Here is a 15,158-nt window from a genome sequence, read left to right as displayed (position 1 = left end):
AGATAAAGTGCTCGCCATCTGTCATAAAATAATAGTGATTGTCAATGTGACAAACTAGTGTCTTCAAGTTTGACTGATTATAGTCTTTGAAGAAATTAGTAAACTTAATGCAAATTAATTGATACTTTGAAAAAAAATGAATAATTTATGACAGCATCTTGGGGGTGTTTTTTTGTCAGCTATTATGGGAAAAGGTCCAATTTCAGAAGTGGAAAAGTTATGGAGTTTCATGTCAATTTTGTCATTTTTATAAGAAATAACTTTCATATAAAACAACTTCAATTTGGATAAATTAAAATATATGTTATTATTTTTTACACATAATTTTTTATGGGGTTAGTATTTTTATAATAAACCATTCAACATATACATTGCCCCTTTATTACAATAAAAATAACACTTCCCAAGTTTTATTTCTGAATTTGGCTGAATTTTCGACACTTCACAGGGTCCTCATAAAGTTTCTGTTGATCCATTTTAATAGTAAAGTTACTAAACCAGCCAGCTTTAACTGCTTATTTTAATTTAATGTTTATATATTTTTCCTAATTTGAACTAGCCTCTTTGCAAATTTTTTGACCTGTCCATTTTTAATAAGCCGGCAACCTGTTCTTAGTGAGAACACTGCTACAATAGGGCGGAAAAAGCCCTGATCTACCACACACTGGCCCCAGTCAGAACTATGAAATTTGAAATATTCTTAATTTGAGTATGTATAATGTTCTACATTAAGATTTTGTATGGTGTTAAAATCATCTTGTCCGCTGCGCAACATGATGAAAATGGAAATGTAATGATAATTGAATATTCTAAACTAAATTAAGTTTTCATTTGCAGTCTACACACAAAATTCCGCTCATGGTATGATTGAATAAACTCTTCCTTAGGACATGGAGGAACTTTTACCAGTCTGTTGCAAACTTTACAGACTGCATAGTTGAATGACAATCTTTGTCACTCTTGTTAAAGCTGCACTCTCACAGATTGACCGTTTGGACAATTTTACCTCTTCATTTTTTGTCTCAGAATGAGCCAGTTTTGCGGTAATGTCTGCAAACCAGTGATATAACACTGCTGACAAAAGATTTGATCACAGTTTTTCATATTTATGTTTTAAAATTGATGTTTTATGGTTACTTACGCTCTAAGAAAAATGTGCTTTTCAGCAGATTTCCGAACAATTGAGATCTGTTCTATTGTGAGTTATCTTATATGACTGAATTGAAGGCCATTATACCGAAATCAAATGATTCTGAGACAAAAATTAAAATAAAAAGTCAAAAATATCAATCTGAGAGCGCAGCTTTAAAATATTTGTTGAGCAATTCCCGTTGATAAACTGATAAAAACAGACAAGCATTTGTAACACTGATTATATACACTCTTCAAATAATTTCCCTTATATTTTGCAGACGTGATGTATGGTAGAGCAGGATGGCCACAGCCAACATAAAACATGAGGCCCCGCCAGATTGTCAGGGAGGGCTGCTGGCCCTTGGAGGCCTTGGAGGGGGTGGGGTTGGGAAACGGAGCCCCGGGGAGGGGACGTTCTCAGCCTTACAAGGTCTTGTTATGGCTGAGGACCGACGGAGCAAGGAGAAGGAGATGAACTCTTTTCAGAATGTAAGTGTTGCAATTTGTATAAGAACTATTTTGTAGTATTACACTGTGACATAACAAAGATTAGAATGTTATGCTCAGTTACATTTTGTCAGATTTTTGGTAAGAAGCAAGCATATGTCAGAAAGGGGGTGCATACCTTGACGGAATGAACCTTTATTAAAGATTGATCTGTCAGTCTAATCTTTCCACCTATTGCTAAGGTTGTTAATCAATTATATTTCTGTTTTACTGGGTCATAGAACTACTTTACTACCTTCAGTTCATATTATCGCAAATAACCTCGACCACAAACAAACTGAGGCCTGGACATTCTCACCTGTTATTAAGATTTCACCATGTACCCTTCATTGACTTTATATCTGTGGACAATTCAGAAATCAGTGTCATATCTCATTTTTTTGAGAATTGGGCCAGTGTTCATATAATTGTGGAAATAGGAACAAAATGCCTAAAATTGTGAATTTACCCTGTGCTCAATTAAAGCTCTTGGATTGTGATTTTTGAGGCTATTTTTGGTGAAAAAAAAGCCCATTGTGATTGTGAAAAATGACTGAATTTCAGCTCCGAACTAATCCCTGATGGTCAATTCTTCAAAGTATTGTTTTTAAAATTAAGTTAAAGAAGTCTTAATAACAGCAGATAATCACAAACCAAATATTGACTCTCTTTTTGTGCAGAAAAAATGTGATCCATAACTTTTGATTTGTGTTTATAAAACAATACAAATCTAATTGTCGTACAGCAAATTTAGATACATTGAGGCCTTGGTCCTATTTGACATTTAATACCTAGACTTGGTTCATTTGAGTTGAAACTATTTGTTGTATTTATCATTTTGCACTGTGTGGGAGGCAGTACTTTTTTCAGTCATTAATCAAGCCTTTTAGAAAACATTGGATAATTGATTATTCAATTACAGTTTTTTCTAAGAGCAGAAATATAAATGACAATACTTTTTGCTGTAATATCTTAACATAATGTATGTGTTGGTGTTTTCAATATATTATTGTATTGTAAAAAAAATAAGTGTTAATAATTTTTAAGACGCCCTTCTTATAAGCTTTTGTTTGATATACGAGTATAATTATATTTTAAACGCCCTTTTTCAAATGGAGGCTGTCAATTTGTGCGAGTAGAAGTATGTAAAAACTAGAAAAATATTTAAGAAGTAAATGTGAACATGCTTTCAGTCTTAGCATATCACGTCCAATTAAAGCCAGAAAGGCTTAAAATATAATAAGAAGTGAGGTATTTAAGTTCTTGTGGCGTTGAGTAAGCCATTTATTTCATTTATCATATTTTTTGTCTGGAGTGGAAACACAAAGAACATAATTCTCACATGTGTTTAAAAAACTGCCAAGATTTGCTCCAAATATCAGCATCGAAGATTACTCAGCATATTTATGACACAACCCAGACCCTGAACTTGGGTGATTTATGACTGGTGGGCTTCTTGAGCGGTAAATGCTGATTATATAAATAGAATTCCACTGTAAGTGTTGTATATACTGGGGTAAGATGTTATTTGGGTGTATGAAAAAAAATATATCACTTCATTCACTTGCAAATTCCTCAGAGGAAAGGTTATTTGCTTGAGTGGCACTCTGCAGAGAAAAAAGAGATAATGTTGAAACAAGGGAGGTTTTGAAATGGGCAAGTTAATGTTTAATGCTGTACCCACAGCCCAAGGTATTCAAATTATTCACGAGCGCTTCAGTATGAGAGTTTTACCGTTAAAAAACTATTTTATACTTTCTTCACAATACAATGACAATATTAAATTAAAATTGAAATAGAAATTAGAATGCAGTATAAGTGAATAGAATTATAATATATCCACACACTAGTTATTGAATGCTTAAGCTCCGCCTCATTGTTACCATTATGACATTGGAGTGAAGGTTTTGTCGAAAACAAAGGACCCACTCTCCAAGACAACGAAGTGAATATGCTGTATAGTTCATGTTGAAGCAACAGTTTAATACCTAAAGAACAAATTTATTTAAATTTACAATTCATGAACTTCAACAACTTGTTGTTAATCATTGAAACTCTGGTAATTAGAACATTATGTATGACACCACATCCTATGAACCGGCTCAGCTACATACACCAATAGCCAAAATAGAGTGTGTGAAATACTTATAAGTCTCTGGTTGGCCTGTTTAAAAAATTGAATGATTAGCAAATAAATAACATTTTTAAAGTGCTAAATAATCATTTTTTATAAAAGAATCATAAAAGGTAGTGAATCATGATTGTGTAGATTTTTCTAGTGAAATAATAATTATGCCGACTTTTACAATAATATTTTATTACAAAAATAATTTTGTTTGGGTTGTAATCCAATATAAAAAGATCAGAAATGGAATTATAATTATCTGTGAAATTGAAAATTTACAAACGTTTTTATAAACAGCCACACCTTGTTCAAGCTAGCCTTTGTGGACAATTTTGAATGGAAATCTGAGCTGGTCACATATTGTCCGAGCTAGAAGCAGGAAATAAACTGACACTGGCAGGGAAATACGGCAGACCTGCAATAGAGATGAAGATTGTTCAACAATCAAGTGCTAAGAGACCTAGAAAACTTGTGAAGAAATCTCAGCACTTGTAAAATTATATTGAAACAGTTGTTAATCATATTTAAATTGGTGCTAATTACATTTACTGCAAACACATTATTATTGTAGTTTACTCCACCAATAAAAGTGGATGCTTGAGTAAACACGTTCATTGATTTCCCATCTAGCCCTTGAAAGGGTTTTCAAACTTCAAACAAAACTTCAAGGTTCTTGTGAGAAACAGGGGAGCTAGCAACAGATTGCAAATGACAAAAGTACACAAGCTAGGGCATTGTAAGGCCATTTGCACCTGCTGATTTGGTCTTGTGACTGGTTCAAAACATTTGAAAATTTGAAATATTTTTGGAAAAGTTAATGATATAATTTATGTTGATTATATGGTCATTTGGAAAGAAATACTTTTGAAAAAAAATAATCACAAAATAAAGTTAAATGTTAAGATTATTTAAAGCTTGGTTGTTATTTAATAGAAGATTTCCAGTAAAAAAATGACCTTGCAAATATATTAAATCTATGTGGTTATTACTTTTTGAATCAATAAATAATGTGAAAAAAACACATCAATAAAAAAAATATGACCACCTGTTGATTATTAATAAAGCAAAACTGTTGCTCTGGAGCAAAAACTAAGATCAATGACGTTTATTTTGTTAATCAATAAAGAAAATGAAAAAAGTCCCATTCACATGAAAAGAAAATTAAATGAGATAAAAGCTGTTAAAAATCCCCATGGGTATTCAGACTGGGGATGTAATTACATCAATCAATGTAAAGGCATTTGGTCTCCTTTCAAGTTTTCATAGAAATTTTCATAGAGCAGGTGTTGCAGTTGTTATTATTTAATAGAGAGTTTTCATTGGACCCTGCCTCTCACCAGTAGCCAATCAGATCATTTGGTGCAACATTCAAATACTGATCAAGTCTTTGTTAGTTGAAAGCTTGGCTGGATATGTTATCAGTGAATGAATGGGACAGGAAAGAAAGACATATTTCTTACTTATCTTATTTATTGTGATAACAAATGGTGATCAGCAACCAAGGTTTGATTATATTGAAGGGATTAAGACAAGAATCTTGTGGATATTGTGTTAAATATAGTGGGAAATAGCTGTGATATCTTATGTGACCAGGTCACACTTCAGTGAACATACACACTGACCATTCAGTGACCACAGTATACATCAACAGGGGGACTGTGTTATCATATAATCTGATTGTGTGAAACTGAAAAGTGTGCAGAGATTGTGGGAAAGACTGGTGTGCATTTTGAAAGCATTTCTTTATTTTGGATGGACAGGAGGATTGAATAGTTGGACTATTGATGTTTCATTTAAAACTGACTTCAGGAGAATCTGTTGTGTGAATTGGTTAATTTTGTCAGTTGTTAATTTTCTTGAATACTCAGCAAAAGATGTAGAGAAAGAAAAAATGCAGCAGTTCAAACAGTAGTTTAGTTCAAACATTGATAGGGTTGTTGTTATTGAGTGCAGGTTGAAGGAAATGATAAAATGTTGTACAGCTCTGTGAGTCCCGACTCAACTCAGACCGACACCGAAAAACAGGATGTGCTTGACAAGAAGAAGGGAATCGACCCATGCGACAAACTTGCTGAGTTCATCAAAGACCACACTGACAATGGTTTCCAGTTTTGTAAGCCCAACTCGCTAGCGTTCAACTCCTATCGGGACCGCACCAAAGATGCTCATTCCGCGAACAACAGCCCTTGCAAGCCGAGGTTAATCTCAGATGGTAGCAGGCCTGGGCGTCTGGGCTCGTGCCGACCAATGAAGAGAACACGGGAGGCCAGGGATACTGATAGTCCTGTATCAACACTAGAAGATGTATGTATGATAAGGTTTCAGTATGGTTTTCCTTAGAATGAATATTAGAATTAAAGGTCTTTCAGTCATGAGAACATTGTGTTCACTTGGATTCCTGTGCATCATTTTTGGTGTTTTCAGAGATATTTTGATATTCTTCCTTGTTGGACAAATTCTGGTCTAAAACAGTTGAAACATTTTGTTATTTGTGTACAGCAATTGGAGTTCTTACGTTTCTTCAATATGGTTGACAACATTTCTGGAGTGTATGCACTTTTCTATGGGGTCCTCAAATTTCATACAAAACGAACTTGGTGAACTTGTAACAAATGAGTATTTGCTTTCTTATTACATTTATTGCTGTATATCCCTATTAATGGCCATTACTTTCAATTGTAATTGTGCTTAATGGCAGTTACAAGGTTTTGTTAATAGCTGTTCGGTTCATAGACAAATTATAGGGTTTTAGCCAGGTTTTTTTAAAGGACAGGGTGCTTCAGAACAGGGAAAGGGTGCTTCAAGGTATTGTATTGGGTTGAACAAACTTTGGAACATAACAAATTTGGCAGAAAATATTAGGAATTCTTTTTAATTGTAGTAATTTAAGGTTTCAATCGCCGAATATGTCAAGTTTGTGTGTATTTATAACCATGTAATAAGTTTGAAATGAAACAACAAATGAACTATTTGATAAGCTAAGCATTTAGTTCTATGTAGATGTCTTCATACTCCTGCTCCATATTCTCCATTAGGGCAGAAGTGTGCTATCAAAAAGGTACGGGTGCAGGACCCTTCAATAACTCTAGCTAAAACCCTTTCATATCTGACCTTTTTTCTCTTAAAACATATGTAATTATACATATTATACAACAAGTTTTTCAAAAATGATTGAACAATAACAAATTTAAGCATAATAAGTTCTAAAGAAGCCATTAACACCAATTTGTAAGGTGGTCATAAAATATGTCTGGTCAAGCAAAGTGGTTGTATGATGGCCTGTCCCTCGGGGCCTGAATTCACAAGTTGGATGCAGGTGGCCATAAAAACTCCCTATCAGCCTTGTACTTCTCAGCTGTCACTTCAAAGGGGGGTCCCTAAGATACAAGGGGTCTCAATAATGCACATCCTCTGTAAGTACAAGTGTGTGTGTACAATTCATCATCTTGCATATGTTGGTGATTTCCTATCAAATTTCATATCAATAAATCTTGGTATCAGCGGTAGACTGTTGCAAATGGTTTAGTGGTTTTATGTCCAGATATTTTGTTCTTGAGCTGGCTTTCCTTCTACTTAGCAGAGATTAGCCCTAAGGGTCAGATAAGGGGCTGAGGGGTCTATTATCTTGCCATCTTAGTGATAACAACCAGCAATATAGTTTTTCTATAAATATTGATGTTTGGTCTGTCTTCTATTGAGACTTGTGATTGTTTTGTTGATTTTGCTAAAAGTATGCATTATTTGCACAGTAATTAGGACACAATAAAAACATTTGCAGTGGACTGGGCTTGTTGATCTATAGATGTTTTACGTTAAAGTGATTGAGTCTTGTGTAACATTTATTGAAAGTGCATTTTCTACTGTATGTTGTATTTCTCAGTTTGGTTAACTTTTATACAATGACATTCAGTATTGAATGGTGAACAATGATTTTGATAAAATAAAGCTGGTATCAACATTCCTGCAATGTAATAGGAAGAAATATGCTTGTATTGATAGAAAATATACATTGACTGATAAAATTATAGAATGTGATGCTATTTCATAAACAATATGAAATAAATATTGTACTTGTCGCATATACTGTATATGACAAGTCCATGTCAATGAAAACTCTCATCCTATATTGAATGAAATTTTGCATATATATATACATGTATATACACACACACACACACACACACACAAATAAAATTATAATCAAGGTTTACAGCTGATTGTAGTTTTTTGGAAAAAAACACAAAGCAGAAATAGCTTTAAATACTTCTTCACCAGTTAAATGTTTTGTTTGGCTTAACAAAACATTGCTGCAGTGAAAATTTGTACACAGTTATGAGTATATCCAATCCATGCAGAAAACACATGGTTCGCATTAGACTACATAGCTTGCCGCATTAAAATACATAGCTAGGTGTCTCAGATTACATTGTAAAACAGATTTGAAGTAAACATAATAAGCTTCAGCTTGTGAAAATAGTAATTTTCAACACACTGAACTTTCCAAAGGCCTATGAATATTTTGTTAACATTTACAGGTAATTCTGTAGAAGTTGAAAAACGTCTGGGAAAAAAACACTGTTTTGTTCAGTGTAATGTTACAATGTCCCATGTACTGTTTTTGTTCCAATAGACACACATTTGATTTTATCCTGGCATAAACTAATTATGATGTTCATGGGGTGACTTTTGGGGGGTGGGGGCATTTTTTATGCATCTTTGACTTGAATGATGTTTAACCTGACTGTAAACTTGCAGGGTAATCTGCTGCAAAGAATAAATTTCGTATCTGCTGCCATTTTGTTTTCAGAGCACAACTGTCATGATCATGTTGTTTTGTATAACCCACTACCATATTGTACTAAATTAGGTTATGACAAACTAATATTTTAGGCAAGAAATGTTTGACCCCAAATTAATGGTTAAGGTTTGAGTTTGACATACACAGGAATGTGTCTTATGGTGTGACTGCAAGGACAAAATATGATATACTTCTAAAAAATGATATATGTGACTGAAGTTAAACGACTTTTGGTAGAAGATGAAATTTTCATAATGTGGAGAAATAGAAAGCCTAATTACCATATTAGTGAGTATTAAACTGACATTAATACTTAAACCCTTTTCACCAAACTGGTGTTTATTTCCATTTTCTTGTTTTCAAAAAACACCTTCTGTCCGATTCAAAATGTTCCCAGCATTAGTTTGAATGTTATAGTTTTTCAATGGAAATCAAGTTTGAATAGGCACTTCCGAAATTTTGGGATCCTGAGAACTTTTTGGTCCAAGGACTGATGATTTCCGACTATTTGTAAAGACGGACCAGTCATTTAGCAAAAATAATGACATACTTGTCTTTTTAGGTATTGTGGGTAATGTTTGCTTAAACTGACCAAGTTTGACACCGGGACGATACTCATTCTTTATCTTCAACCGACTTTGGACACTTTTCCATAATAGGTTTTATAGTCGTGAATATTTTAATCCTTTATCGAGAAATACCATCACAGAGGGCTTGTGGACTCTCACGGGCCCTTTATGTGAAATAAAAGCTACTTTAATAACAGCATTTCGCGAATGATTTACATCTTTCTTTCTCGTGAATGAAATCATTCCGCATTGTGGAGGCCTAGCCACTGTTTAATTAAAATGTGACCTTCCATTTTTAAAAGATACCCGATCTTTTAACCATAGCGAGTAGCAAGAGGGAAGGGACGTGATTATTCGCGATTAATTTCTGTAAACTTCGCCGCCCCGAACGCGGGTTCGCAATCAACGTCTTTGTGTAAAATGACAAATGACGAATTCAGTGATAATGGACCGAGATTATTTTATTTTTCAATGAATCTTAAAGATATGACCCTCTTCAGCTCTCTTAAATAAATAAAGAAGTGAAAAAGTTGTTGAATTTTTAAGCCCTTGACCAGATAGGGTTTTATTTATGATGGTCAAGTTTAGCCCTAAGTAAATGACTAAGGGTTGTTGGGATGAGAGGAATTTGTTGAATTCTGATCTTCGATATTGATAATAAATTCCAGTATGAATATTCTGGGTATCACAATGGTATAAGTTTCAATGAGAGAACAGAAAGCTTTAGTGAAAATGACTGTATGGAACTATTCAAGGATCTTATAAATAATATTTTTTTTCGGGCATGATTCATTTCATTTTCAATGTTAGCAGTCAAATGTGCAAAAATATGGCGACCATTCTTTACAACATTATGATAAAACATATGATTTATGATCTTCTGCTGAATTAGATCAATTGTCTGATGTTAATGGATTCGACTGATAAGCCAATTATTTATGTAGATTTCCATGGGCAGTTAATTTCAACCTGATCTGCAATATTTAATAGCGCTTGCTCTTAAATGGTGTTTTATTGTTTTCCCATGCTATTTGCATACAAAACGAGCTCTTGGCATAAACAGAGCAGTTTTTATGAGCTCGTGATGTATTAATGTGAGTTCAAAACAAATGATGCCATTGCATTTTCATCAATAATTGTAAAACCATATAAACCCTGGCATTGTATGAATATGGGAACCAGGAAATAGGGAAATCCTTGTACATTGTATGCTTAAACTTGTAAGCTATATATTGACCATAAATCTGGACTTTGGAATTTTGAATCTGACTTCTGTTGTTTCTGTTCATGACTTCCTTGTGACTTCTTAGCGTGAGAACTTTTGAAAAAATAAGACAATGACAAGTTGGTCATCAATTTTAAAAGTCTTTTCAGCAGTAAATGATAAACGTAAACGTAGTAGACACCTTGTACTTGCATTCTTGTATTAATTGATCTCATGCAACACATAGTTAATTCCCTGTTTAATTCCCTGTTTTATTAGAAACATAAGAGTATCATCACCATAAGTTCTTTAGTAGCAGACAAGAAACAGTGCTTTTCAAGTGTTTGAATGAGCTAAAAATGTGAAATTGGTGTTTTAAATCGTGCACAGCTAGCCTGAGAAAATACCAGTCTCTGGTGCCACTGATGCCGGTAAGTCGTAGCCTCTAGCATTGTTTTAGTTATCTACTTCCTATCTCTTCGATTGTGGAAACTGACTTGGAGGGAAAGCTCCCCTTGTGTCAGGATTAAACATGATCACATGTTAGATAGATGTATCATTTCACTCCATATAGATAAGACTTCTTTCTAAAGCTTTGATAATTATGTAACTTGACAGTAGGGCTATCTGGACTGGGGAACATCATTGACAAGTGTTATCATGCATTAGGACATGGGGAAACTGGAAAGGTTAATTCCCACCTGGAGAAAGTCCAGAGGTTTTTACAGTTTGATTTGAATTCTGATTTCTACGCAATGACCAAAATAAAGAGAACTACGTATCCACAAAGACCTATGTGGCACTATATGGTTTCCCAACCGCTGCATCGCATTAAGTTGTAAAGCGCTTAAAAGAAAACAGTTTATGCAATGTATCCAAGTTTTGTTACCAGTTAGTCAAGTCTTATAGGATCAAGGCCCTAGGCGTTGTTATGGTTACAAAATTAGGAAATTTTTAGATGCAATGTTATACTTAATTTGTTGTGGCTCAAATTTTTGTTATAAATTGTGGTGTTATAATTAGAGTACTACAATTTTTGTCGGTGGCTTGAAGCCATTCAAAGTTGACCAACTGGCTAAAACAAAGGCCTAATGACCCAGTTTAACATGCATAAAAGCCGCAAATCTTGTTGTTGGTGATGAAGCATGTGACAAACCGTGCTTCTTTGACCCAGTGAGTTTATTTCTTGTTCAGGTTGTATTAATTGTGCCTGACATGACAATTGTAACAATTTTGCAAGCTTTACCAATGTTTTTATGGACTGCTGTTACATGGATGTGCTTGTTGAGGTTCATGAAACATGGTCTAAGTATGCGCAGCAAAAAATGTTTACATGTTAATTCAATTTTATACAAACAAGTCATACTGTTGATATTAAACTGATGAAATAAAGAAGAAATTTAATCTAAGTTGTATTCAAACATTTTTATCATTCTTGCAGGCCCTTTTTTATGTCTGTATTAAACAATAAATGGTGTTGTCATGCAATAAAAATAAAAAAGAGTTCAAAATGAATAGGATTAAGTTCATAATGTCTTGCAACATCTGCTGAAGATAATTTGAAAAAATTAAATTCTCAAAAAAGTGTTCATTGTTAGTTTAACAGGAAATCATGATTTGCTGTGTTAATTATCATAAATACATCTTATAATATGGCATATTGTACAAGACTTAATAACCTGGACCCTTGCATGTCGATTTTCAATGGTTTTTATTATTTTTATTTAATTTATCGTTTATCCTTTCCAGCTGATGGAGTACCGGGAGGCCCCAGCGAGCCCGTCGGCATCGTCTGTGACGACCACACTGTCCCTGGAGAACTGTGGGTCACCTGGGACGCCCAACTCTCCGCCGCCCACCGACCCACAGGATGTCGATGAGCGGCTGCCGAATGAGCTGCTCGATGAATTATGCGAGGATATCGGGATGAAGGAGGGCATGGAGCTTGATTTTGTTGAGTTTCTAATGGAACACGAGGATGTTGACCAACATCAGTACATGACCCCTGAGGCCTTAAGATCGTCAGGATTTCCGACACCAACCAACCAGAGTCAGCAGAATAGTGCTCTAAACACACCCACTAACAAGAATTGTGATAATAACATGGGGTGGGGGAGTATTGGCGCAAGTAATGCAAATAATAGAAACTGTGGCTCGCCATCGTATTCGATAGCTTCAAGCACTAATGTGACTGTGGCGACTTCGAGTGGATCTAGCAGTCCAGTTAGTAAAAGGTTTCACATGTCAAACTCTGGTCCACCAAGTCCTCCACCTCTTACCCACATGCCGAATAACAGCAGTCATGTATTTAAAGCTCCACAAACACCACCAACCCCTCGACGACCTCTACCAACGTCAAACTCACAAGGTGCCATGTCTCCACGATCAACCCTCTCGCTGAGCTCAAACCAAAGTAACCATAGTGATCACAGTAGCCATAGCAACCATTCAAGTGTCCATAGCAACCAGAACAGCACTAGCAGTAATCAAAACAGTCTTAACAATGTGCCACAGCGGTGTTATTCTCCACGAACACTGGCGGGAGGGGCACCCTCACCACAGATGCCTCATAGTACAACTGGAGTTCCAGGGTACAAACCACCACCTCAATACGGTCAGTTCCAGCCTCAGGGTCAGGGTCAAGGTCAGACAAACTTGGGCCTGCAGCAGAAGGCTCAGATGAACCAGGCCTACCAGAGACATGGGCGACCGGTACCACCAAATGTCAATGTGCAAAACTTTCAGCAGGCGAATAATAAGTTCATGTCGCCGAATGTTTCACAAGGTGGTATGGGAGGACAGTCGTGTGCGCTTAATACCAGTGGTACTCCAGCAAACATGGGATACCCACCTACCCCGAACTCTCAGTATAACCGTCCAATCGAATCTCCGTTAGATCAGGGATATTTCACATCATCGGACTCGCAGTCCGTTCGAAGTCTTGAATCTTCAACAGTGCCATCTAGTGTGCAAAATTCAATAAACTCTGTAAACTCGCAGCATAAAATGACAATGGGTGGTGCAACACCTCAAAAATCGGTGCATTTTACGGCAAACTCTAGTGCTAACTGTGCTCAACCAAATGGATTACCATACGAACCATGCTATCGAAACAATGTACCTGACTGTGAGTTAGAGGAATATAGGAATAGTATACAGAGAATGCAATCGAAAAATCCTAAAATGATGCCCCATTTGAGGCACCATGTTAAACAAGAAACAGCCCCGTACACTGTGCCTACGAACGGCGGTCAGACTGGTGTGAACTCTTTTGAATACTCAAATCCAAACAATATGCAACAGTTTGAATGCCAACAGAAGTCTTCCGGTGGAAATTTCGGTATGGACAATAACCAGAACTTAGTGATGCAAGGTTTTAGTGAAAATAATATGCCAAACCCAGCCAGTATGTCAAACATAAATTGCCAAATGCAAAATGGGGCCATGGGGCCAATGCATCAACCTCAAATGGATCCTTTTAGAGGCCAGGGATCATGTCAAATGAGTGACCCTTCAAAAGGGTCAGCCATGTATGATCCAATGGCTATGCAGAATAATATGATGAAAAGTTCAAATTGTCAATTCTCCGGACAAACTCAGGGTAACGTGAACGAGAACTGCGGAATTATGGGTATTCAGGGCCAGCAAGGCATTATGGGTAATGGGGCTCAGATGGGGCCAAACCAGAACTTTGGTAATGGGCAAAATTACCAGGGAATGGGCCCTAATTCTCAACAAGGGTACCAGAGTCAGGCTCAACGACATATGAATGTTTCGGCTGGTGCAGGTGGAAATGGAATGATGGGATTTGATCCGCAGTTTGAGCAAAATCGTGCAATGGGCGGAAATGTGAATAATATGAACATGAGCACTTTAGACGGACAGATTTACCCACCCAATCAGGGAGGAGGGATGAATGACAGTATAGCAGGGTGGAACGGGGGTATGCCCCAGACCCCTCAACAACCCCATCAGATGGGCGTGGCCCCTCAGTCTGTCCCTATGGGCATGCAGGGTCAGGGGATGGCTCAAAATGGGGGCCAGTGTGGCCAGCTTACTGGGGTTCCTTGTGTAATACCCAACTGTACAAACTGTAAAAACATGTCTTCACCTAATCGTCCGCCAATGATGGCATCGCAGCAGCGATTCATTCAACATCTCATCACAGATCGATCAAACGCATTTAGATCACACCCATTGTTTCCGCTGTTGCGGGATCTCATTATAGCAGATATGAACTTTAGTACCCCAAATTTCCCATATCAGTTGATTTCGAACCTTCCGGCAGATTTCGACAAGTTGTTGCAGAATTTCCTGCATAGAAACCCGCCGGCTGGAAACTATCAAAATAACTTTGCTGTTGAGAGCGTCGTCATGGATGCACTCAAATATGCACATCATTGTTTGATAGGTAAGATTGTGATCTTTTAAAATAATTAATTTTGTTTTAATATTCTGTTGATTTTATTGTGTCAAGGGCCTATTAAATATAGTGCATATAAAAAATATCATAAACATAAGTAATAACTTGACTCCAGTGACAGTATATATGTTGTTGTTTTTTAATTTTTGTCTGATTTAAAAATAAATAAATATCACAGCCTTCAATATTTAATCATTAAAAATAAATAAATATCACAGCCCTCAATATTTAATCAATTTTGTGATTGACAGTTAAATTACTGTTAAATTAAAGATGAGGTATTCCGATCTTTAAATATTGCATTATACATGTAGCAGTAGGCTGCTAGGCACATGGAAAATTGAAAAACAGATTAATTACTTAACGGAACGTTATATGGAAGTAATTTATCATGCATTAGATATTACAAACACTTCAAA

General features: G+C 35.9%; 1 protein-coding gene across 4 annotated transcripts in view; it reads left to right on the top strand.

The window, feature by feature from the left end:
• Positions 1–15,158, top strand: part of LOC128234421 (homeobox protein 5-like) — a 43,930-nt gene that overhangs the window by 9,338 nt on the left and 19,434 nt on the right. For 3 of the 4 annotated variants that reach the window (XM_052948657.1, XM_052948658.1, XM_052948656.1), the window contains exons 2-3: positions 1,413–1,623; positions 12,066–14,727. In XM_052948657.1, coding sequence (XP_052804617.1) covers positions 1,435–1,623; positions 12,066–14,727 — 2,851 coding nt within the window. In that variant the 5' untranslated portion in view covers positions 1,413–1,434. Of the gene's footprint in view, positions 1–1,412; positions 1,624–5,241; positions 6,050–12,065; positions 14,728–15,158 lie in introns of those variants that run through there. The other variant, XM_052948655.1, reaches the window with a different exon arrangement.

This window comes from Mya arenaria, chromosome 5 (genome assembly GCF_026914265.1).
Source record: "Mya arenaria isolate MELC-2E11 chromosome 5, ASM2691426v1".
In the NCBI taxonomy this organism is placed as follows: Eukaryota; Metazoa; Mollusca; class Bivalvia; order Myida; family Myidae; genus Mya; species Mya arenaria.
Note: the sequence above shows the minus strand (reverse complement) of the source record. Positions and strands in the feature narration are given on the sequence as shown.